We start from the raw sequence: 25,624 nt of genomic DNA on the forward strand, positions 1-25,624 counted from the left end.
TTGTTTTCAATGGGTTGGCAGGAGGAGTGCTCACGCCAAGTCATAGCAAACTGCTCCCCGGACATTTCACTTGCCACCCCTCTGCATCCTTATTTCAACCATCTATAATACCTTTTACCAACACAACAATCCTCATTTTCTCACACAGCTAATGACTACAGGCTATCAACACCCCCTCCACAAATATGACAAATCATCCCCGCTTCAGCCTACAAATATCTCTCCAATCAAATAGTCTCCCTCTCTCACACTACACAGAGGCTATACTCACACACAACCCCACCTCCTTTACATCCAACATGCACGACTCACCAGTCCTTCACACTCAAATCATACACCATAAATCACTAACAAAATACCAGTTAGTACTGCCCTTCAAAAACACAATCAATAACACACATACAAAATGTTCCCAGCACATACTTTCACTCATCTAAAACCTAACACCCATCCCAACATACGTACACACATCCACACCAAATAGTAGCATTGAGAATATACATTGAAAGCCTTCTTAAACTCATCCTCTCCATGCAGCAAATACACCAATTGCTCAATCTACAAACACACAGTACCCACCCACACGTCTATCATCCATTGCTCAATTCAACATACAACATGACACTCACGCTTCACCACCACCCCGCTCCCACACACCATCCGCCTTCAATATATGGAAAAGAAGGAAACTCCACAACACTCTTCATAACCTTGTATTCCGTTATCTATTCCAAAACAAACCCGCCATTTTGACACAACTCTACAGCCCAACCCCACCATTTCAAACACACTCATCACCACCCACACAACCAGACCCAAAAAGATGTCTTCCAAGACTTTTGGGAAAAGATAAGGATAGCCATAAAGAGCACTCTACCACGGCAGTTAACACCGCCAATAGCACACCACTCACCACTTCAACATCGGGATGGACTTTTATTTGTTGGAATTGAGGGAAGTGTTTTTTAGGAGCCTGAACATCAGGAGATGAGGTGCGTGGCAAAAACGGATCAGAGGGAGAGAGTGGGGGCAGAAAAAGTTAGCAGAATCACTTTTTCTGGGTGGTAGGGGCCTGGAAAGTTTTGCAGGACTTGTCAGAAGTTTGGTTGGCGTTGCCAGTTGGGGAAACATGTGCAAAGGGAGGGTAGGCAGGTACTTCGAGGGTCAATTTAAGATGTTGTGTTGCCTAGGCCATTCATACAGGCAGTAAGTCATAGTATATAGGTGAAATATAAAGGTGGGAATGTTGAAAAGCACTACAGTTAATTGAGATAGCTGTGGGGTTGGTATGTGGGGGGGCGGTGGCGGTGGGGACATTGGTTAGCTCAATTTGATATATTGTTACGTTTAGTTTTGTAAGGCAGTTTGCCGGGTAACATTTGTGATGTGCACCTGTTTCAGTGAAGCTACCTTTTCACACATCACAGTTGTCAGTTTTGTGTGCTGTGCCCCCCTCTCCCAAGTGTGGAGTATTTCATATTTCCCACTTTCCCATGAGTGGGGTTGTATGTTCCTTACTGTCTTTAAGAACAAGATTTCTCCGTTGCTCAAAACGGACCACAGGCTCAGTAGGAGTCAGTGGGGCCTTAGGTCCCAAAGCAAGAATGGAAAATGGGCCTCTGTTGCCACACCAATTTGTAAAACATCCATACTTGAAGAACAGAGGGCCCCTCAAAGCCCTGGCCCCAGTACCAAATACCTGCTGCACCACTGATAGCTACAGCCACTGGCTGGTGTGCATAAAGATAGCTGAATTGTGCTCAATCTTCACTCCAAAGAACCAGTGTAATTCACTGGATTATTCCTCACTTAGTCTTACTATGATGGGTGAGTTTTCTTCCTGGCCCGGGGTATCCACCATGCCCAAGAAATCCCCAATATATGTTCTGCTGCTCTGTGCTGCATTGATCCTAACTCCGATAAAGCCTTCTGTCTTCTTAAGACTGAGTGCTTATGCTCCCACTGCAGAACCTAAGAGGATGTGGTCTCACGGCTAGACTGTCGACTTTGGAGCTGGGAAACCAAAGTTCGAGCCTCAGGGTCGACTCCATATCCTGTGATTGTGGGCAAATCACTTAACTCCCCGTGGCTACTAAAAGAAAAACGAATGTGTAACGTTACTGGTGCTCATGTTAAGCGCTCCAATACCTTCGGGTCGAGTTCGCGCTATATAAATCTGCAACAACAACGAAAAGAGCAGCCCAGGTGACTTACTACTGAGGTCTCGGACCACACGTACAACAACATTGTTAATGAATATTAAGTAGGCCAGTCTTCATTTGTGCCTCCCATAGACTGGCTACCAACCAGGGATGGTGGCCTGCAAGCAACATACCACCTTTACTGTTTTTGCATTCCCACATAGGAAACTTGTTTTCTTTAAAACAGCCTTTGTTCCTCAAAAGACACGATTCCCAGGGGAACTTTTCTGATGGGGATAGTTTCCCTTTGCAAATGGATGACCGCCTCCTTAAAGCAGTCAGTAACTTATAAATGGTTTGTGACCCCAAATGCATTTCCAGACTATTGATACTCAATTCCTAATTAGGAGGGACACCCTTACTAATTACGGCTTGCAATGAGTCAGTAAACTACTTTTTCGATTTTCTGAATCACAAAAAGCATTTAATAGACAGCAAATATCCATTTTGCTGCCTCAAACCCGGAGATTTTGAGAATCACATGGTTTGCGACTGCAAAATGGTCTACTAAATCTGGTCCCAAGGCAAGTAGCACTCCTATTTGAAGAGGCCTTATTTCCAGACCCTGAGCTCTCTGAATCACCACAGTGTTCTAAGGTGTTAGTGCACAGGAACCTTACAAAGCGGGCTATCATTTTTACAATTCCACATTTGTTGACATTCCCAATCTTGGCAAAAAGAGCTGTATGATTTGATAAGGCTGGACATGATCAACGAGTTGGAGCAGGCCTTACTTAAGCTGTATTAGCCACTTTTCTGTTTAATGTGAGGGTGGACCATTTATGATTTCATTTTGTATTACGAAGTAAACTGAGCTTGAGTGAACTTGTCTCCTAAAGATAACCAATTTGCAAAGAACAGGTTAAATGTATCTCCATGATCATTGGTTGAGCTGTGTATTAGCTGATTAAATCTCATATATAGAATGGTGTGCTGGAGGTGGTTTGCCACAGTGTTGAGTGGATCTAAAAGCAACAGTGTGTGGGAGTTTCACAAAGAGAAGGGAAAAGTAATTATCTTCACCTGAATGTGCTTTACTCAGGGGAATCACAAAGCTTTATTCTCCAACAACTCTCAATACACAGCCCAATTCTAAGTGAAGAATCTTAGGCCTAAAGTAAGAAACACATACAATTATTTGACTTAACAATCACAGGTATTGCCCCTTTTTCGGTCTCGCCTGAGACTGCACACCCACAATGTGTCAATGTGTCAATGTGTACTTAGCTGTTGTGAAGGCCAGGAGCCACCTTGCCAACATCTTCCAGATTAATTAGGTCCCTCGCCATCCCCATGTTGCTCACAACCTAATGCTTCCGCCCTGCATGGCTCACTGTCAAAGACCTTGGGGGCTGTTCTAGACTTGGGTGACTTCAGAAAACTCTTGGAACCTGGAGGTGAATCAGACTGTGGAACACCAATACACAATTCTCATATGGGAGGGATTTCATTAGCAGGTTCCCCTCTTGAACCAGAAGCTGAAGAATGTTCATCTATTACCCAACTCCAAACCAGGCTCTTGTTGTCATAGGCACTCACTCCTATCTTTCCTTCGGGCCCCTCTGTCATGTTGCTTAGTCCTGTTTAACCGAGGTCAGACATTGCTTGTAGCCTCTTTTTTGTAGCCCCAAGTAACTAGCAGTCACCGAGATTATTTCAAGCATTCAACTTAACACTTTTTTGTATGCCTGTATTTCCTCACCAGCAATATTTATTGATCATACTTTTCTTCATCAACACAGTGGTGGAGAGGCTTATACAGAAATATCTGCTTTAGAAACAATGTTTACAGGGCCGTCAAAGCTCCGAGCAACTGAAAACATGAGTGCTTCTGTTAAGAATTAAAAAACAAATAAAGTAGTTCCTTAAACAGATGATAAAATGGTGACCAGTACATTGATATAGTAATTGGTCCCTGCTCCCGTTGAGGGCATAACACAGCAAGAGGCATGACGCATGCATGGCATGGACAAATGGAGAGAAAGATTAATAGAGTGATGATGGAGTCAGCAAATAAGAAGGTTATGGGCAGACTGAAGCCCACAAAGTATATACAATATGTTTCTCCGAGACAGTGCATGCGCTGTGTAGAGCCGAGACCTAAAAAGGCCTTTGAAGTAGAGCCAAACCTCATCATTGCCTTATGAGTAGGGCTCCCGGTTTTATGGTATTTTTTTTTTGTAACATTTCCGTTTTTATATATCCATATTTATTTTTTGGCAAACTCATTGGCATTTATCCATATTTATTTTGCATTTTGGGAGTAAATGGAGGTGTAAAATGGTATATTTCCATGTTTATTTAACTCTTGGACGTGCACTCATACATGGATGCCTGTCATGTTACTTATAACAAAAGACTACACTCACAAGTACATTTTAGCGTTATACTAGAAATATGTGTTAGCATATACCTGTATTCAAGGACATCTCATCCTGTTTTTTAACCCTCCATGCTGTCTATCTGCTCAACTGTTTTCTGGAATTCATGAAAGACAGCATGGAGAGAATCTAAAAAAAAAAGCACCGTTTCAGTATTTTTCCGCTTTTAAAAATAAATACAGACAAATAACACATTGTTTTCTGTCTGTATTTATCTGTAAAAACGGAAAACCGGAAGCCTTACTTATGAGCCATGGGGAAGTCACTTGATGGAGAATGGGGTCCTACTGCTAGCTCCAATAAAAGTACTACCTCTTGACCCAGAGATCCAGAGATTCTAGACAGAGTTGCTGATTAAATGAGTCTACAACCTCAGCAAATAGATGAGTAGGTGCCATCTTTATCTTAAGGCCTAAAAGCTCATTGGCTTTTAAATGTTTGCAAGATCAGAGTGTGGACTAAGTAATTTATACTGGATACTTTACCATTAGCTTTAATTGCTATTTCTGGTTATATTATCTTCCTCTAAAAATATATTTCCAGACATATTTTATTTTAGATGCATCTCACTGCTGTAAAGGATAAACTCATTTGAGTATATAATCAAACAAGCATTGGCAAAGCCAATAGGTCTCACCTTGCGGATCTATTGGCTTTGCCAATGGTTGTTAGCCATGCTGTGCAGCATGGGTAAAGGAAAAACAATTTTTTTTTTAAAGCTGCTATAACGTGGTGGTCACATCATTTTGTAGACTTGCGCAACACTCATGCACGTTCCTACAAAATAAGGGAAGGAATCTTTTTTTATAATTGCAGCATAGTGAGGTTGAACAACAAGGAGGGCCAGTATGTGGGGGGGAGAGTTGGGAAAGCAATCCAGAGAGTGGGGGAAAGCAACATGCCGGGGAATGGTGGGAAGCGACATGGAGGGTGAGTGGAGAGAAGAAGCAACAGTCACCGAGATTAATTCAAGCATTCAACTCAACAATTTTTTGAATTCCTCTATTTTCTCATCAGCAATATTTATTGATCATAATTTTCTTCATCAACACAGTGGCGGAGAGGCTTATACAGAAATATCTCAATCAAATAGTAGGTTGGCTGCAAAGTCAGACACACGTCTAGCAATTGAAGCCTTGGACTAGTCAGTAGAGATCTGACAGAGTGACCTGCATGCCAGGTGCAACCTGACTTTTGACCAATTCTGCCATAGACCCACTCATCTTTTAGAAAGTTTAACTTTTGCAGAAATCATCAGGCTGGTCATCAAGCCTACCTACCTTAACTAGAAATCAGGAAAATAGCAAAAAAGTAGGTTACGCACCGTCAGGGAGCAGGTACAGTTGACGTGGCAAGGTCTGGAAGAAACCAAGCTCCAAAGCCCGCTCAGCAGAAACACGGTTTCGAGGGAAGCATTTCAGCATTCTGGATGCCAGCTCTTCAGTTCCCTTCACTCTCCCCAACCTGGAAAGACAAATCTACATGAAGTGTGTCATATGTTCCTCTTGACAATAGTCCTCGCACATTCTGATGCAGAATATCCGTTCTTGAAATGTAAAGTAGCTTCCAATAGGACAACAGAAAGTAATTCCTAATTTCTTCATTAAGCTTTCACCTTCTGCAGGAGATCATTGTTTGTAATCACAAAATCTTCAAATAATGCCACCCAACCACAAAATAGAGTTCTGAAAATACGCTAACAAGCAGTTAGAAATATAGTAAACATAATGACATCTTCTAATGTGTTGACAGGAGGCCAGTGCTCAATTTTCGCTGGTGGTTGCCAGTGAGAGTCACCGGCACTCATTTTTGGGGACCGGCACTTATCTTTCTTCAGCAGACATTTCCCGAGAAAAATAGAGGAAAAAACACACTAACAGAGAAGAAGAAAGAAGAGGAAAATGGAAAACATTCACAAAGGGCGAAAGCAGTAACCTGCATTAGTGAGATAAATGGATGGAAGTGCCTGACAGGGGATTAAGAAGCCAGAGGAAGATTCAGGTCTATACAACTTTGGTGATTGGTGCTCTTAGTAGCTCTGACCGCGGTCTTTTCCTCGCAGTGTTTTGGGTACCCGCACTCTTTATTTTCTAAATTCAGCACTGCATGTGGCTGTGACACCAATTTCACTGGCCAAGCTTGACAGAGAAGAAGAAAAGATACATGCTTTTTTTGCAGGCTGAGAGATGGAGGATCCATGGGGTTGAGCTGAGTACACATCACCATGGCCTGTTCTCTGCCATGAAATATCATCCTTTGGTCCAGTCAGCTTCGGATAAGCACTGATTTCAAAAGAAAACACCACTGAAATCCACCCAAATATTTAAAGACATTTTGATTCAATTTTTTAGATTAGTTATACAAAATATAGGTAGTACTGGGAAGACACCAGAATTTTGGAATACGACACAGATTCAATTTTGTTTTCAAAAAGGCAAACCACCTGACGACTGTGGTTCTTATAGGCCAATCTCCCTTATTAATGTGGATGCTAAACTTTTTGCAAAGATTTTAGCAAATCCGCTATCACCAGTTATGCCTGGGTTGGTATCCACTCAACAACCAGATTTTATCCAAGGGAGGGAAACAACAGCTCATGTAAACATGGCAGTAGGGGCTTTCGACATGGCTGAAAAGACAGCAACTTCTTTAGGTATTCTTTTAGATGCCGAGAAGGCCTTTGATAGAGTGGGATGGGACTTCCTTTGGGCTGTATTAGATACTTTTGGGTTTAGAGGCCAATTTAGGTTCTGGATACAAGCTCTTTATAAAAAACCCCAAGCCAGAATATTATATTCTGTCTCACAGTCAACAACTTTTCCGATTCTCTGCGGCACTAGGCAGGGGTGTCCCCTTTCCCCTTTAATATTCGCTTTGTATATTGAGCCATTTATTTATGCTTTAATATTTGATTAACAAATAACCCCACTAAAGCTTAATGATATTTCACTTAAATCCGTTGCTTATGCTGATGATATTGCGGTCTTTACAACTGAACCTGCTAAAGCTATTAAGATTATTGAAGATGAAGCAATCAAGTTTGGCTCTATATCAGGGTATAAATTAAATGTTAAGAAGACACAAATACTACCTAATTTCAAACCGGGAGAACTAATCTATGGTGTTTGTTCTGAGGTATTCATTTGGGAATAAGATTATCTGCACAGATAGAAAGGATATTCTCTTTATATTACGAATTTTTATTGCAGGACACAGTGAAATCGCTTAAGCAATGGCATAACCTTCCTATAGGTATTATTGACCATTCTAATATTATAAAGATGAAAATTTTGCCCAAATTTTTGTATTTGTTTAGATCATTCCCATTACGAGTTCCAAATATATTTTTTAAAATAAGAAGTTAGAGGGGGTACTCAGTAGCTTTATATGGGGATATAGGAGAGCTCGGAGAGCTATTGATTTGTTAAAGCTTCCATATGATCAGGGGGGCTTAGAATTTCCAGATTTTTAAAAAGTATTTCTGGGTTGTTTTTACTGAACGATTCCGCAGCCTTTTAAATCCGGAGTGTAAAATCTTTTCTCATCATTTTCTATTGGGAGAAGATAGCAATATGTACTTATATAAAACTAATGACCCAAATTATTTGAAAAGAATAAAATTTAAGACCATCAGGGATAGTATTAGTGTATGGCGTGCTATATCAACTAGATGTAATCTGTCATTTTATCATGATAAATTACCCTCCTGGGGCAATCTGATATTCCCAGAAATATTTCAGGATGCTGCCAGTAAGCGAGGGGCAAGGTTTGGGATTGCTCATCTAGGAGATCTTTATGATTATAATGGTTTTGCTTCCTTTAAGATTTTACAGAGGCAATATGAGCTGCCGGACGGTATGTTTTTAAAATATAAACAGATTAGGTACTATCTGGTGAAACACTTGAAATTGGAAATACCATCTAGTTCAGAAATATGGGATTGCTTGTATAGCGGGAAGACAAAATCTATGATTAGTGATATGTATAAATGTATTCAAAATCCTAAGCAAAATGATTTGGAAAAACTGGTGGCTCGTTGGCAGGAGACTTTGGGGACAGAGGTTACATCTAATACTATTCAACAAGCACAAAGTACTATAAATGAGTCAGTGCATTCAGTCAATCTTCGCTTACAGCAATTTCGCACTATCTGCTTGCTTTATTATACGCCTGATAAAATTTCAAAATGGTCTAGGGTTAGCTTGGATGGGGATCGGACAAAGTACCCTAGATGTGACTTATATGTGGCTAATATCACGCACATGTTCGTAACCTGTCCAGAATTGCATATGTATTGGTAGAAGATTAATCAAGTATTCCCTTAGAGATTGGGTATAGGAACACCATTAATGATTACAGAAATCATGATGGGTCTTAAATTAGCGGATCATCGACTTGCTCATCTTGTATCGATATTACTGGTTGCTGCTAGATTGGCAATTGCTCGGGTATGGATTGCCTCAAAACCGCCCTCAGTAAACGAGTGGTGGCTACTGGTTACGGAAACACATGAGATGGAAAAAGCCCTAGCTCAGTCAAGGGGCATTCACTCCTTACAAAAATTAGACACAGTATGGGGGCTTTTATTTTAAGTATATTTGCTGATGATTATTGTTTTTTGCAAATATAGATTATTTTCATGAAATCCTAAATTGTAATTTAACTGTGCTCTGTTGTTTCCATTTTGTTCGTCATATCTTGTTAACTTGTATCCCATTTGTTAACAATAAAAAAAAAAATTTTTTAAAAAGAAATCCACCCAAATAAACACTGAAAACAGGACATCCTACCTGCATGGAAAATGGACATGCATCCCTGCTCTGAGTACCCCAGCTGCAGCGGTATCTGGATCCTTGGTACCGATTTTTTGTCATGGGCGAACATGGATCATGACTTGGGCCTATCTCACGGATTGTGGTCGTGCTAGACCGAAAGGGGTGCACCCTGGTAGTGGTAAAGGGCTTCTGCCTTTACCCAGAGTTAAGCTGCACATGCGCTGTGATAGCAGCATAACGTTTTTTTATGACGTGATTAATAACATGTACAGGCCTTTTTACTTGCATCACTGGAGTGAGTCCTAACAGACCACTCGTATGGTTCTGCTGCTGTGTGCTTAACTCACCTTTGGACTATACGGGGTTAGCATGTAGGCTGCGCAGCGTATGTGTGTGTGCTTGTGAGTGCTGTAATGGATGTGTGGCTGTAAGTGGTACAATACATCGCCTGTAGGTTCCATATTGAAAGATCAGGATTTTGAGAGAGGCACATGAAGGTGGAGGAGCCATCCCAGACAGATTAGTGGATTGGCTACATTCCTGAGACCTGAAAAGTACACACACACTGAAGGAAGGGAGAGCCAGACTCTCTTGTGCACTTCTAAAGGGTTCTTTGATTCTGGAACTGTCAGTGGTCAGAGGGGCCAGGGCACATCTCAGGAATGATATGGAGCTGGTAAGGAAGGAAGAATACAGCTGAGGGCCTTGGTAACCTTTCGAGAGGCATAGATTAGTGAGTCTGGCATTCAGGTGTGATCCACTAGACACTGAGAGTGGGGCTATCAAGTTTGGAGTCACTCCTTCTGTGACAGACTACCTCCTGGACAAAGGACAGGACAGAGGAGTGGGCACTTCAAAGGGGGCAAGCCCTTCATCATGAACTTTAACGACTCAGCCTCCTAAAATTGTCAAATTGGAGCTGTACATCACATGGAGAAGCTCTGCAAGACTTCCGCCTGTTTTGACCAGGACTGAGGTCTGCCTGCCAGGTGGGTGAGGAACTTTGCTCAAGAGAATCAAGACCATTCACGCTGGAGCATCAGCTGCAGCCTTCCTTCTTTCCAAGATCAGAGGACCCTGTAAGGAGGTGGGGAGTGCCTGGGGTGAGCGAGGCCCAGTGGGGATCCTATTGACCGTTGCACAGATCGGGCTGTTTGCCCAAGTGCTGCTGTTGTTAGAATCGTGGTGAAGATAAGGGTACAGTGCTGTGGCAAGAAGCAGGCTGTTGCCCATGTAGTGTTGTGACCCAAAGGTGCCACCGTCTGATGTGTGCTGTTGCGACCTCCATTGCCAGGTGGGGGCTGCGGTGAAGACAAGGGTCATAGCCCTGGTACAGCTCTGTGACAAGAAGCGGGCTGTTGCCAGTGCAGTGCTGTGACCAGAATGGGCCATTGCTCAGAGTGCACTGTTCGCATCCCCATTGCCAGGTAGGGCCGCAGTTACAATAAGAACTGTCACCCTGGTACAGCGCTAGGGCTAGAAGCGGACCATTGCCCCTGCAGTGTTGTGACCCAAAGGGTCCATTGTACAGAGTGCGCTGTTCATGACCCTCATTAACTAAAGGGGCCTGTAGCGAATAGGTGGGCAATTGTCCTGGAGCAGCGTGTGCTAAAGCAAGAGAAGAGGACCAATACCATCACCTGAACCCAGGCACATCCGATACTGGCATACGGACTCAGAAAGACTTATCGCACAATGAAGGAGTGCCCTGGGCACCTGTTGGCTCACTGCAGAATCCAGACTTCCGCTCCCTGCTGGGCAGCTAACATGCGCATGAGCCTGCCAAACCACAGCCAAATTACAGCTCCAAGCAAGAGTAGGTAAGACTTATTGCCGGGCCTTCATGCCTCTGGGAAATAATCTAATGACTAAAAGTGCAACTGCACTGGGACACTTTGACTTTTAAGATGCCTTTGTGGAAGTTCTAAGACTTGTACTTTCTGGTGGGGCCTGACCTGAATTATCAACCCACATGAATGGGGAATAACCACCATCCTTAGATAAGGGAGAGGGACTCTGGGACATACCCGGATAACTCTAGAGTGCCGGCCTTACATAGACTGTGTGTTATTTGTATTGTGCTTTATTTCACTTTGTATTCGTACATAAATACTACTTTTTTTTCAAAACCTGAAGTATCTGGATGGACATTCATTTACTTGGGTTTTTTGGGGTTACTGACGGTGTTAAGAGTTGTGACTCTGTATACAACTTGCATCTACCTCTACTCAACCTTCCCCAAGCCCTCCCTCCACTAAGAAGCCTGGGACTGCATGACTCTCTTTTCTTTGTCAATGCAAGATTTTTTTAAAACAAGCACTGGCAAAGACAATCGGTCTCGGCAATGCAAAAGCTATTGACTTTGTCAATGTGTTTCAACATTGCATGGCCAGATGGTATGTGCCCCCAGGCAGATGCAGCACCCAAGTGCTCACAGCTGATGCACCGTTACTCATTTGTGTAACCACGGGTATACCCGAACAACGCATCCCAAATTAAATTTACCATTTAATAGAAAGCAAAATACTATATGAAATGTGTCAAATCCCTTTAACGAGTGCTGCCAAAATTACCTAATAAAATCATAATGCTTATTTTGTTCACCTCTCAAGAGCAGAAGGTACCTTTTACCTTAGTGCAATTCATTCTTGTGACTTGCATGTTACACACACATGCCTGCTGCAGGCACTCAACCCTCTGAGTTATCCGACTGGCTAGAAGTATCACAGCCAACAATGATCAAAATGCAGATATCATTGCATGCGTAGATTCAAATTCAGGAATCCTTTATTGAATCTGTTCCCTCTGCCCACTACATGGTGTTTTGTGGGTCACTGTTGTGTCTGTCTGGTTTGACATAAACACGACCATTCCTCCTTTCCGTGTTCACTAGCAGGACGCCTCTTAACTCTGTGATGCACCATCTAAGACTGCCACAATAGCACACGGAATCCAACTCAAGGCTGGAAGCCCCGCTTTAGTTGAGCACAAAAGTAATTCCGGTCCCCTGTGCATCTTGCAGCACGTAAAGTAGCCTGCTGTGAAGAATGACGGCGTGATGCAGTACGAAATGTATACACTAGCAGTTAGAAGCACACTTTCGTCAGGATGGATAATGAACACGTGTCTGTATAGGTCTGTAGCAGATTTGACCGTTCGCATTATCTGCATTACACTCTCCCCAATATAAAGTTTCAAATAGTTTAGCACCAGGCCTCCTTTGCTTAGCACTACGCTGGGTGGGGGTTAGAGATGGGATGCATGCCATCTGTAATAGGGCTGCCCAAGCTGTACGTTCCCCAGACACCAGGCGAGCCTACTGTATCATGTCAGAAAGACTCGAGGAGTGCAGGGGTGGAGAAAAGCGTTGGTGCTTTGTGTGTGTGAGCTTTTCCAGAAAAACAGAACACACAAGAAAAGAGACCGGGCCACCAAGCAACTTGTCGGAGAGAGATGGCTGCAATAAGCAAGGGAGAGAGTTGGGAGGGATGATGGTAACAACAGGAAAAAACAAGCAACCTTAAAAAAAGATGCAAACATATTTAATGCACGGGCATACATTTAAAGCAGGGGCAAGGAAAATGACTGTAGTTTTGAATTGGAAGAATAGTTGTAAAATAATGAGATCCCTCCATGAGGGGCTGTACTGCTTCGCGGAGAGGGCAGAGGAGTAAAATGTTACTTTTGGTTATCGGGCAACTCCTGAGAGATCTTGATGCTCGCTCATCTTCTCTCGATTCCTTTGTTTTTCTTCTCAAAGAAACCTCATTTTGCAAATGCCCGGGTCAAAACAGCAGAAGAGAACCAGTCCCTATTCTCACACATCCCACAGCTTTAACCATTTAAAAAAAGCAACAAAAAAAACCTCAGGAATCAGCAAACATTAAAAAAAAAACTAAAGCCAAATCAGACTAGGGACCGAGAATGCGTTCTCCTGAAGCTTAAAATGCTTCTCCCAAGAACTGGAAGGAGGGCAGGAGAATTCCTTTTTACCCTTCCCACATGTGACAGTGAGATCTGAAAGCAGGTGTTCTGAACACTTTAAAAACAAGATGTACAGGATTGTCAGAGTTCCGAGCGACTTAAAACACAAGGGCTCGTGTTAAGAGCTTTAAAAAAAGTAGTTCCTAAAGCAGATGATAAAATGGGGACCAGCGTATTGATATAGTAATTGGTCCCTGATCTCAGGGAGGACAAAACACAGCAAGAGTCATGATGCATGCATGCCATGGAAACATGGAGAGAAAGATTGGGAGAGAGACGATGGAGCAAGCAAATAAGAAGCTTATGGGCAGACTGAAGCCCACAAAGTATATACAACGTGTCTCTCCAAGACAGCGCATGAGCTTTGTAGAGCCGAGAACTAAAAAGGTCTTTGAAGTAGAGCCAAACCTCATCCTTGCCTTATGAGCCACGGGGAAATCGCTAGATGGAGAATGGGGTCCTACTGCTAGCCCCAATAAAAGAGCCACCTCTTGGCCCAGAGATCCACAGATTCTAGACAGAGTGGCTGATTAAAAGAGTCTACAACCTCAGCAAATAGGTGAGTGGGTGCCATCTTTGTCTTAAGGCCTAAAAGCGAATTGGCTTTTAAATATTTGCAAGAACAGTGTGTGGACTAGGTAATTTATACAGGATATTCTACCATTAGCTTTAATTGATGTTAATGTTTATATTTGCTTCACTAAAAATATATTTTCTAACATTTTATTTTAGATCCATGTCACTGCTATAAAGGTATAAACTCTTTTGAGTATATAATCAAACAAGCATTGGCAAAGCCAATAGTTCTCACCTTGTGGATCTATTGGCTTTGCCAATGGTTGTTAGCCATGCTGTCCAGCATCCAGGATGCTGAGCAGCATGGTTAAAGGAAAAACAAAAAGCTTTTACAAAAAAAGCAGCTATAACGTGGTGGTTGCATCATTTTGCAGACATGCTTAACACTCATGTGTGTGCCTACAAAATAAGGGAAGCAATCATTTAGTTTAATTGCTGCACAATGAGGGTGAGCCACATGGAGGGCCAGTATGTGGGGGTGGGAGCAATGGGATAGGAAAAGCAATCCAGACAGTGGGGAAAAGCAACATGGCGGGGAAGTGGTGGAAAGCGACATGGAGGGTGAGTGGGGAGGAGAAGCAACAGGCAAGAGAAAGAGGATTGGGTAAGCAACATGGAGGGTGGGGACGAAGAGAAGATGCAATGCAATGTAGAGTAACCAGAAAGAAGAACCTGGGCAAGCAAGCAATAGGGGGAACACAGGGGGGAGAATAAGTAACAGGCGAAAGAGGTGGGTGCAGGTGAGGGGAAGTAACTTGGAGGGAGGGAGTGGAAAAGAGAAGGGAGAGTGCAATTTAAAGAAGAGGAATTGCACAAGGGCGAGGGATGGAATAAACATGTACTCTCTTTGAGTACTTACACAAAAGAAAAATTAGTTCCCTGGAAGCGAGCATGAGAACCATACAATCAAACACCTTGTAAAAAGGCTAGGCTCCATGGAACGAATTAACACAAGATTGATAGAAAAGCCATCAAATTAGAAGCAGGAAAATCAGTGAAAGTAAAGCAGGGCGGACTGGCCGTAGCGGGCATCGGGCGTGTCCCCGGGAGGCTGGAAGGGTGGGGGCCAGTTTTGGGACTGGGGACGGTTTTCGACCCCCCAGTAACAAAAGCAGCAGTGCTTCACACTTGCACAACACCCACCCCCCTCCTCCTCCGGGGGCTGGTCTGCCAGATTGCCAGGGCTGTTTTTGCTTTCCAGTCCGGCTGTGCAGTGAAGCCAATTAATACTAAGCAACAGGCAGTCTCCAAGCCCCTGTATGTTCTTGGTGAGTCCATAATATGTCTTGCAACAGAGAGCACATGCGCTCTCTAGTAGCCTGAGCCTAAAATGTCCCTGTGCTAAAAACAAAAGGAGTCAATATCCTTGTGGAAAACAAAGGTTCTGTCATAATGTAATGCTCTAACTCGCTTCCTTGAACGGCTCAACCCACAATTTATTTTCTTAGTATTTGGACATCAGAAGAGAATTTTTGAGAGTCAATTCCCACTGGGAGGCCCAGACCACGATCCTCATCATGAATGGCCTGGTAATTTGACTAGATTTCAAACACCTCATTGCCCCTCCCACCGGAGTTACCACTACACGGGTATAAGTAAATCTTAGTCCACTATTAAATTAGAAATTAAAAGGAAACTGGTAACTCCGAGTCAAACTCCCATTTTATCTTATTGTTCCCACAGAGTTTTCGGCTGTTTCGGCGAGCCAACATCCCCATATGAAAGTGAAAAATGCATCATTCTGCTAGTAATTAGAGAAGCCACTCGTAATGAGGGTCAAAGTGTGTGGAGTGGTATTTTAAAGGCATTCACAATGCCAGAACAGCGGAGTCATAAATGGAAGTGGAACAATGGGTTGGCATGTCCTCAAGCTATCTCCTTTTTGGTTCATTCCGTAGGTATATTACATGTAGGATGAGATGGTCAAGCGCGTAGCGCTCCTCCCTCCATGACGTAGGATTTTTTATGCCAACTTGCAGAGAGCCGGCCTTCGAACAGCAGTAACTGTTTTGTGAGTTTGTGGCATTTCACCAGATCATTCTTCAAGGGCAGGCGTGCCTTAAAGGCTGCATCAACCTTACATTCAACAATGTCCATCTGTTAACCACTACCGCGCGTGAGATACCTCGCCAGTGCAAGAGCGGGAGCTGGGCCTGCCTAAGCACTGAGAGTTATTTTGTCTCTTTCTTTTTACCCCTCACTGCTGTAAAAGGGCAAGATGCCAGGAAGCCTGGCTGACATATTGAAAGGGAGGCTGCTACTGGAGTTCATACGTTTCTCTTCTTTGTAGGGGTGGGGGTAACCAGCTTTGGCTATTTTAGGGTACAGGTCACCCAGGAGTTGTAGATGATACAGACCCCCCATTCCTCAATCACTCGCTCTCTACATCGCAGAGGTATAGAGATAGACTGAATCTTTTCAGTCAGAGCTTTGTACTGACATGCAGCGGTGGCTGTACCTCAAAGCCATGGACCTCATCCCAGAAGAATCTCAAACCCAGAGCTCTTTCCCCTATTTCGGCGTCATAAACAGAAACAGTGGCTTCAAACTAATCCTATGCATATGCCTAGGCCCTCACTGGAGAAATGCAGGACTGTGTACCTTCTGCCACCTTTGAACAGGCTGTGTTCAGTGGATCTGCAGGGTACTCGATTCCCCTTCTTGTGGGAAGACAACAGAAGATATTAAAAGGCGTAATGTGGGGCAATCAGTTAGGCTTAACATATGAAGCCAATCTGGCTCACTTGCAGTCTCCTCTGGGTGTACAAAGGTATCTGTGCCGTTAAGAATGTTTCCTCGCTCTCAGAATAGCATGTGTACATTGGCACTATTGGCTAATCACATTCCCCTGTCAGCTCAACATTTCCAGGCTTTCTAAATAAAGTACCACACGTCCACCATAAAGCCCCACGTGCCTCTGTGTAAGTCTATCACCCAGCAGGGCCGGCACAGTGGAGCTTTGTAAGTATAGCTCTCTCTCTGTTAGTTTCAGAGCAGGAGCTCCCTTTGGCCAAGGGCTACAAACAGTTTCCTTGGAGGCAGCGATTGGTCGTGTTCACTCTCTGTCTCCCCGCCTTTAGGTTTGGCAGCACCTTACTCCATGCTGTGAGGCTCGAGACTTTCCACTATGGAGTAAGTAGAGCCACTTACTGCGGTCCATAAGTCCGTTTGTGTTACAAACAACCATCGCTTCACTGCAGAAGAGGAGTGCGTGTAAGTTTATGTTTCTCTCTGGTCTTTTATGAGAGAGTGAGAGCCGAGAGAGAGGCGTGTACTGAATGAACGAGGCGTTGCTAGGTCCTGTGGGGGGGACGTCCAGGCCTTGCCTCTATACTCTTTTCACTCTCTTTTCATGATAACAATTCTTTTTTGCACCCTCCCAAAGAGGAGACTGCAGGGATGAGTTACTTTATGTGCAGTCTCCGGCCTGTGGCAAACTTTTCCAGCTGTAAATTGTGTTTTTACTCCTAAGTATTAACTACACGTTAAGAGTGAGACCCTTTATGAACAGTAACAGTTTCGTGTTCTGCCAATTCGGAAAGCTCTAAAAAAAGATTCATATAAACAATTGTAATCTATTATTATTATCAACCTCGTTATAGCCCGTCTGCTCAATGCTACGGTGGCTTTCCAATAACTCATTACATACCTGCCCCACACATCACGGAGCTGCTTGGCCTTACTCGGCATGAGTCGCCACTCTGGGAAAAGAAAGAAGTCACAATGTTGAACAACACGTATCCTCTTATGTGAAGCACTTTATACATGTGAACCCGTGGCCCTACGTAGAAACCATCAGCAGAGCCAGCGCGTCATCGCCTGTCACACATGTTCATTGACACACACAGACCAAACTTCTTTTGATTCCTTCAAGTCAAATATAAGGAGAGACAGTGCGAGCTGGGTGACAACGTTTGGAACTCCAGGATGCGGGGTTCAAAGGCATATTATTAGCATTGATATTAAGCTAAAAAAGGAATTAAGTTTCGAAAAGGACCCATGCTTATTCAGGATAACATGAATAAGCAACCATTTCTTACCCCATAGTCCTGATTTGCCCAGACTCTTTAGAATGCCCAGCTCGAGGCCCCTCCATACGATGCTAACCACGTAATATTCAGCAAAATTCTTAAACATACAACTTTTCACCAGAGCGTACAGAATCAAGAATTGCTCACGTAGAGAATCAAGAATTGCTTCGCTCTGTATATCGCTTCATCGTTTTCAGGGATGTACCTAGCGGCGGCTAATCCGCAATGGTGGAGGAGCGTCGCCCCACCGGCTCAGAGCCAGCAGCTGAAGAATACAATCAAATGTTATTGTTGTTTTATTTATCAGCTGCTGGCTGGGCCAAGCGTGTGCAAAGAGGGGCGGGGCTGGGCCATGAGAGGGAGGACTAGTGGAGTGGAGTGCACTTGTAAGTGTGCATGTCCGTTTGGCTGGCCAGCCAAACAGACATGCTCAGTTTGGTTTCTCCAACCCAGCTGTATTCCACAGCTGGGTGAAAAACGGAACAGACTCTCTGTGCCTGAGCGAGTGTTAAACCAGCCCGCTCAGGCCAATCACCGCCCTGCTCTCATGCAGCATGAGAGCGGCACTGGGATTGGATGGGGAGTCTCTGATGGCTTTCCAGGGACTGCTGGGAGCAGGAAAGATAGGAGCACCGAGGCGCGAGGCGGCCAGCAGCATCAGGAATTTTTGCTTTCATTATTGATTCCCCTCTGTTGCCCTCCACATTTTATTGCCAGCAGCTACTACTAGACATAGCTACCATTGGTGCAGCTGGTGCAAAGCCCCGGAGTCCAGAGGCGGGAGGGGTCCAGTCTGCCCTGCTCCAGCTGATGTTATGTCAGAGGCTGCCTGCTCTGATTTTCTTTCAGACAAAGTTTGTGCAAGAGGCTTGGCTGTGTTTACTTTCCAGGAGGAGGGGTACAGAAGGAGAGGATAAGGGCACAATAAAGAAGAGAGAGGTAAGAATGAAAGAAAAGGAGAAGGTGAAAGAATGGGGAGGAGGAGCGACCCTTGACCATCTGGTAGGTCGCTCCCCCCCCCCGCTGCAGCTCCGCCTGCACCCCAGCTGCCGCCGGAGAAGTCGAGGCCCTCCACCACCCGCAGGCTTCCACCTGCGCCTCATCCCTGGTGACCAGTGGTGGCCTTAGGTTCGTTTCATTTCCCTTGTGCTGTCTCTTTGCCTTTTTTGCCTCTGTGACCCTGATTTGTGCCTGTAACTGCCGTGCCCCCTGCCCCCCGCTCGCCGCTCTGCTCTGTGCCATTTCCATTGTGCTGTGTCTCTTCTTTTTGCCGCTGTGACCCCGATTTTGTGCCTGTAACTGCCGTGCCCCCTGCCCCTCGCTCGCCGCTCTGCTCTGTGCCATTTCCCTTGTGCTGTTCCTCTGCTTTTTGCCGCTGTGACCCTGATTCTGTGCCTGTGACTGTCTGTGCCCCCTGCCCCTCGCTCGCCGCTCCGCTTCTGTGCCCCCTTTTTATTTCTGTACCACCTCGCCGTCCGCGTGCTTAATTTGTGCCTGTGACCCTGTTTTGTGCCCCTTTTTTATTTCTGTACCACCTCGCCGTCCGCGTGCTTAATTTGTGCCTGTGATCCTGTTTTGTGCCCCGTTTATCTTCTGTACCACCACGCAGGTCTCCTGTCCCCCGTCCCTGCCGCTGCCTCCCCTGCGGCCCCGCCCCCTCTGCGCCCATTCGCCGCTCCCGTCCCTCGCCTCCCGCCTCCCAGCTGCTCCTCCCTCCCCACCTCCCCACCTCCCCATATATGGCGGCTGCTGCACCCGTTCGCGCCTGGACCGCGCCTGGACCGTGCCCAGCGCCAGAACCCCTGGCCCCCGCGCCAGCCACGAGGAGCACCGCCTCCGCTATGACGCCAAGACCCTCATCGCTCTCAACCCAGGAAGAACCCACACCTGCTGCAAGGTCACCCCGAGGCGCACCCACGGTCCCTTCACCTGCTGAAACTGCAACTTCTCCTGCAACGAAAGCACCAAGACACCCACCACAACGGAAACCAACCAGCTCAGATGCATCCTGATCAACACTCGCTCCGCACACAAACACGCCGTCGAACTCTGGGACCTACTCGACACTACATCTCCGGACGTCGCCTTCCTGACCGAAACCTGGATGAACGAAACCTCTGCGCCTGACATCGCCATAGCCATCCCAGACGGGTACAAGATCACCCGCAGAGACCGCGTAAATAGAGCCAGAGGAGGCATCGCCATCGTTCACAAAAACACCATCAAGAGCTCTACAAACACCAACGACACCCTCAGCACCGCCGAACACATGCACTTCCAGATCCACACGGACCCCAAGACCACCCTAAGAGGCACCCTCGTCTACAGACCACCAGGACCCCGGGCTCAGTTCTGCGACTCCATCGCCGACCTCATCAGCTCACACGCACTGACCTCCACCAACTACATCCTCCTTGGAGACCTGAACTATCACCTGGAAAACAACAACAGCAACTCCTCCACCGTGATCGACAATCTCGCCAACCTCGGACTCAAACAGCTTGTCACAATGCCGACCCACACCGCCGGCCACACACTTGACGCAATCTTCTCCTCAAGCCCCCACGTCACCTTCAGCCACGTCTCCGAACTCACCTGGACCGACCACCACTGCATCCATTTCTCCCTCCGAAAACCACTCACACCCCACCGTACCCTACAGACCCCCCGCCGCCACTGGGGCAAAATCACTGAAGAACAACCCCAGACAAGCCTCGCACTCAACCCTCTGACGAACCCCACCAACCCGGATGATGGTGCACTCTCCCTTGAACGCTGGATGAACGACTGCGCCAACACCATCGCGCCGCTGAAAAACCCCACCAACAGAGGCACCAGCAGAAGAGTCAGCTTGTTCACCCCGGAACTCCTCGACTCCAAACGCACCTGCCGGAAACTGGAAAACACACAGAACAGGGACAAGACGCCAGACAGCGACACTGCCTACAAAGACGCCATCCGCAACCACCACCACCTCATCAGGACCGCCAAAAGGACCTCCTTCACAGACCGCCTTGACAACAACGCGCACAACAGCAAGGAGCTCTTCACCATCGTGAAGGAACTCTCCAACCCCAGCTCCAACGCCAACGACATCCCACCATCACAAGCCCTGTACGACTCACTCGCCACCTTCTTTCACCGAAAAATCACCGACATCCACGACAGCTTCAGACCCCGGACGACCCCTGCCGACCACACCGGACCTAACCCACCGCACCCCACCACCCACGAAACCCTGACTACCTGGGCTAACGTGAGCATCGAGGACACAATCAAGACCATGGGATCTATCCACTCCGGTTCCCCTTCAGACCCCCTCCCACACCACATCTTCAACAAAGCCAGCAACTCCATCGCACCCCACCTGCACAAAATCATCAACTTCTCCTTCGAGACCACCACCTTCCCTGAGAACTGGAAGCACGCAGAGATCAACGCCCAACTTAAGAAACCCAAAGCAGACCCGAGCGGCCTCAAAAACTTCCGGCCCATCTCCTTGCTCCCGTTTCACAGCTAAGGTCATCGAGAAGATAGTAAACACCCAGCTCACGCGACACCTCGAAGATAACAACATCCTAGACCCATCACAATCAGGATTCCGCAGCAACCACAGCACCGAGACCGCCCTCATCGCCGCCACAGATGACATTAGGATCCTGCTAGACAATGGCGAGACGGCGGCCCTCATCCTCCTAGACCTCTCCACCGCTTTCGACACCGTCTGCAAAAGCACACTACACACGCACCTCCACGACGCAGGGATCCGAAACAAAGCCCTGGACTGGACCACCTTCTTCCACTCCGGCAGAACTCAGAGAGTCTGCCTCCCCCCGTTCCGTGCCTTCAAGATCATCTGCGGCGTCCCACAAGGATCCTCCCTCAGCCCGACGCTGTTCAACGTCTACATAGCACCACCAGCACGCATCGCCCGACAACACGAACTCAACATAATCTCCTACGCCGAAGACACTCAGCTGATCCTCTCCCTCACCAAGGACCCCCTCACTGCCAAATCCAACCTCCACCAGGGAATGAAGGCTGTCGCCGACTGGATGGAGGACAGCTGCCTCAAACTGAACACAGACAAGACAGAAATCCTCATCCTCGGGTCCAACCCCTCCGCATGGGATGACTCTTGGTGGCCCACGTCACTGGGGTCCCCCCCCGGCCCCCACCGACCACGCACGCAACCTGGGAGTCATCCTCGACTCAAAACTCTCCATGACCAAACAAGTCAACGCAGTCTCCTCCACCTGTTTCAACACCCTCCGCATGCTCCGCAAGATCTTCAGATGGATCCCGACAAACACGAGGAAAACTGTCACCCAAGCCCTATCAGCAGCAGGCTCAACTACGGAAACGCCCTCTACGCCGGAACCTCGTCCAAGCTCATCAGCAGACTACAGAGAATCCAGAATACCTCTGCACGCCTGACCCTCGACGTCCCGCGCCGCGACCACATCACCCCCCACCTGAGGAACCTGCACTGGCTCCCCGTCGACAAAAGAATCTCCTTCAAGCTCCTGATCCACGCACACAAAGAACTCCACAAAACCGGCCCAGCCTATCTCAACAGCTGACTCTCCTTCTACGGACCCAACAGGAAACTCCGCTCCGCTGACCACGCCCTTGCCACGGTCCCACGAATCCAGAGAACTACTTCCGGAGGCAGATCCTTCTCCCACCGCGCCGCCAAGACCTGGAACACCCTCCCCCTCCACCTACGTCAAACCGAAGACCTGCTTACCTTCAGGAGACAACTCAAGACCTGGCTCTTCGACCAGTAACATCTTCCCCTCCCCTCCCCCCCCAGCACCTTGAAACCCACCCGGGTATGTAGTGCGCTTTACAAGTTACATGATTGATTGATTGATTGAAAAGGGGACAGGATGGGAGAAGGAAATAAGGTTGAGCGATCAAGAAAAAGGAGATAAAGATGAACATTGTGGGCAAAGGAAAGAGAAGAGAAATGAGCCAGGAATAAGGAGAGAAGGGAGGGAGGAGGTGAATCAGAGACAGAAGAGGGGAAGACAGACTTAGGAGGAGACAGAGGAGAGCATTACATGGATAAAGGACAGGAGAGTGCGGTGGAGATAGGCAAAGGAGAAGGAAAGATGAGTAGAATGAAGAAATTGGAGACCCATATATTACATTAGTGTAGCAGGTGCAGTAACACCAGGGTCAAAGGATGTGATGGGCGTGCTGTGCCTGATTTATAGAAGTATTTTAAAACTGGTTGGGGGACCTAGTTGCACTAGGGCCCATGACCCCCAGACTTCTTGACTGAGCCTGTTGTCTGATGTCATTACATCCATATTTTGAGCTAGTCTTAGCATGCCTGCTTTGTGCAGTGTCCAAGTAAACTGCTATTTCCATAGGTGAATGTTGAAATATCAATTACAGAAACATCCTGCTACCAAAGATATTGTGCCCAAAATACTGAGGACCAAAATATTGAGAAATAACTATAGATTTACTATTCTTAACTCCAAATCGGCGTTGACATAATCAAACCTAAACTTACCTATGTATACATATCTGTATGGTATATACTTACCTTGTCAATATTTTGGTTCTTGAAATTTTGACCGCAATAGTCTGGTGGCATGATACTCCGAAGTACATATCTATGTGGAATTCCATTCCCAGCTTCAGCAAGAGAAGGTCTCCACCAAAGCAAAACTGGCATGTGAATGGTCACGAAACTTGATGAAAAAGGTACTTTATTTGGTGATATGGACCTCTAAAGCGAAATGGAAGTGTCATAAAAGCCATGTAGTAAATCTATTGAAGAAATGGTAACAGGCAGGGCCTCTGGAAGTATGTGGCAGGGTTGAGTAAATTATACAGCAAGAAAAGGCAAATTGTGCGGCATAATGCGGCAAATTTTGTTATAATACTACTTCGTTATTTCTTAATTTTAAACCTTGGTAACATGCTATGGGCATTGGTTGCACATAATTATTACCAGTTTAACACACAAATATAGCTTTAAGCAACAGAAATGTGATCAGTCCAGCTTTGGACTGAGTGGCAACAAAACGCTGCGTTTTTGTTAACTTTTGAACCGTTTGAGCTAGAAACAATTTTTTTTGTTAAAATCTGCATATTATTTAGCAGTGATGGATTCTGTGGTAAACGCAGCAAATCTATAATAATGTGAAAGTCGCAGCCGCAGCACAATCGCATAATTCTAGTGGCCCTAGCAATAGGCTGGAAAAACACTAACATGAAGTGAGAGGTTCAATGTGCATTAAAGCACAAAGGAGTTTAGGAGATAAAAAAGCTGTATGGAGTTTGTCAGCCTTTTTACGGACAGGAAAGGGTGATTTAAGACCCTGAAGTGCATTGCTTTTATATTAATTTTAAATCTGGAGCTCTTCTTATACTGTACCTGGACTCATCTACAGAATGTAGAGATAATGTGTGTGCAACAATGAGGCTGGGAGTCAGCCATCGTGTGCACTTAGGATGGCCTGAAACTCACAGTGGGCAAGAACCGAGCGATCGCACGTTTGCTTCTGGATCAACCAGCAGCATGGACACTGCCCACAACCACCATTAGCCACAGAAGCCAAAGGAACAGGAACACTGTACCTACAAGGCAAGTGCAGGAAATAGAAACGAAACTAAACACTGTGTTCCAGGCTTTCACCACGGACCATCGCATCACCTGGATAAGAAATCCAGAGGGGGCCTTGTTTCTCAGAACGAGCTGCCAGGACCTAGCGCGCTCCACCGGCCAAGATTCGAAGCATTCTGGAATGTATACGCTCGAGACTATAGTTGAAAGCAGGGCTATTTCTAGGATAACTACATTATCCAACAAACCTGGGACAGAAAATATAAAAATAATCGCACCTTCACGTATAAATTGCAGTTTAGAGTCCACAGATATGGACCAGCTATTCCATATCCAGATGAGTTAAGAATGGCTGACCTTTGGCTGCCTGGGTATTATATATCAATGTCAATTCATATGTAACCCTTCAGCCTCACACTAATACTAATACCATAATACACAGCTCTCAGTAGCCAATTGTAGGTCATACAGGCTGCATAATAACCTCTATACTGCTTCATTCTCTTACACCCACACAAGACATATCTGCCCTGAATCTTGTCTATCACCCAGTACTGTAACAGCCCATAAATTAAAAATAGCTCCCTCGTGTTAGCAGAGGAACTATACTAGTTAACTAATCAAAAACTGGCAAAGCAGAATGCTTCAGGGGTGGGAAACAAGAATAGAGAGGAAAGACGTTAAATAATGAGCAGGAAACTTAAATAAGTAAGCAAGATTCCAGAGCAATGGCCTCACCCTGAACACTGTAGTGTAGAAAATAGGTGTTGCACTATAAACAGCTAAAGCAAGACCTCAAAACATACACTTGCCTTTGTGCAAATCTAGGCTATATAGAAATCTGTAAATCAGACACCCGCCGGAACAATCACATGACATTCCCATTATTATACCTGTAAACCTGCGCCTGCGCGACTTTCCAGGCATACTACTGGGAATGTTGATGAATTCCCCAAAAAACATGAAAGCAATAAAAATGCTTATTCTTTTATTAATGAATTGGTGTCACTGCCTTTGTATAACACTCGACACGTGCAGCTAAATATGAATACTCACTAACAATCACAAACAGATTGCATCTTATGACGTA

At 45.7% G+C, this 25,624-nt stretch overlaps 1 protein-coding gene across 1 annotated transcript in view; it reads right to left on the minus strand.

Annotated features, from left to right (window-relative positions):
* Positions 1–25,624, minus strand: part of CDK15 (cyclin dependent kinase 15) — a 521,515-nt gene that overhangs the window by 221,598 nt on the left and 274,293 nt on the right. The window contains exons 11-12 of the mRNA XM_085646903.1: positions 17,567–17,618; positions 5,907–6,046 (exon numbers count right to left, since the gene is read on the minus strand). Coding sequence (XP_085503029.1) covers positions 5,907–6,046; positions 17,567–17,618 — 192 coding nt within the window. The remainder of the gene's footprint in view (positions 1–5,906; positions 6,047–17,566; positions 17,619–25,624) is intronic.

Source organism: Triturus cristatus, chromosome 3_2 (assembly GCF_964204655.1).
Source record: "Triturus cristatus chromosome 3_2, aTriCri1.1, whole genome shotgun sequence".
Lineage (NCBI taxonomy): Eukaryota > Metazoa > Chordata > Amphibia > Caudata > Salamandridae > Triturus > Triturus cristatus.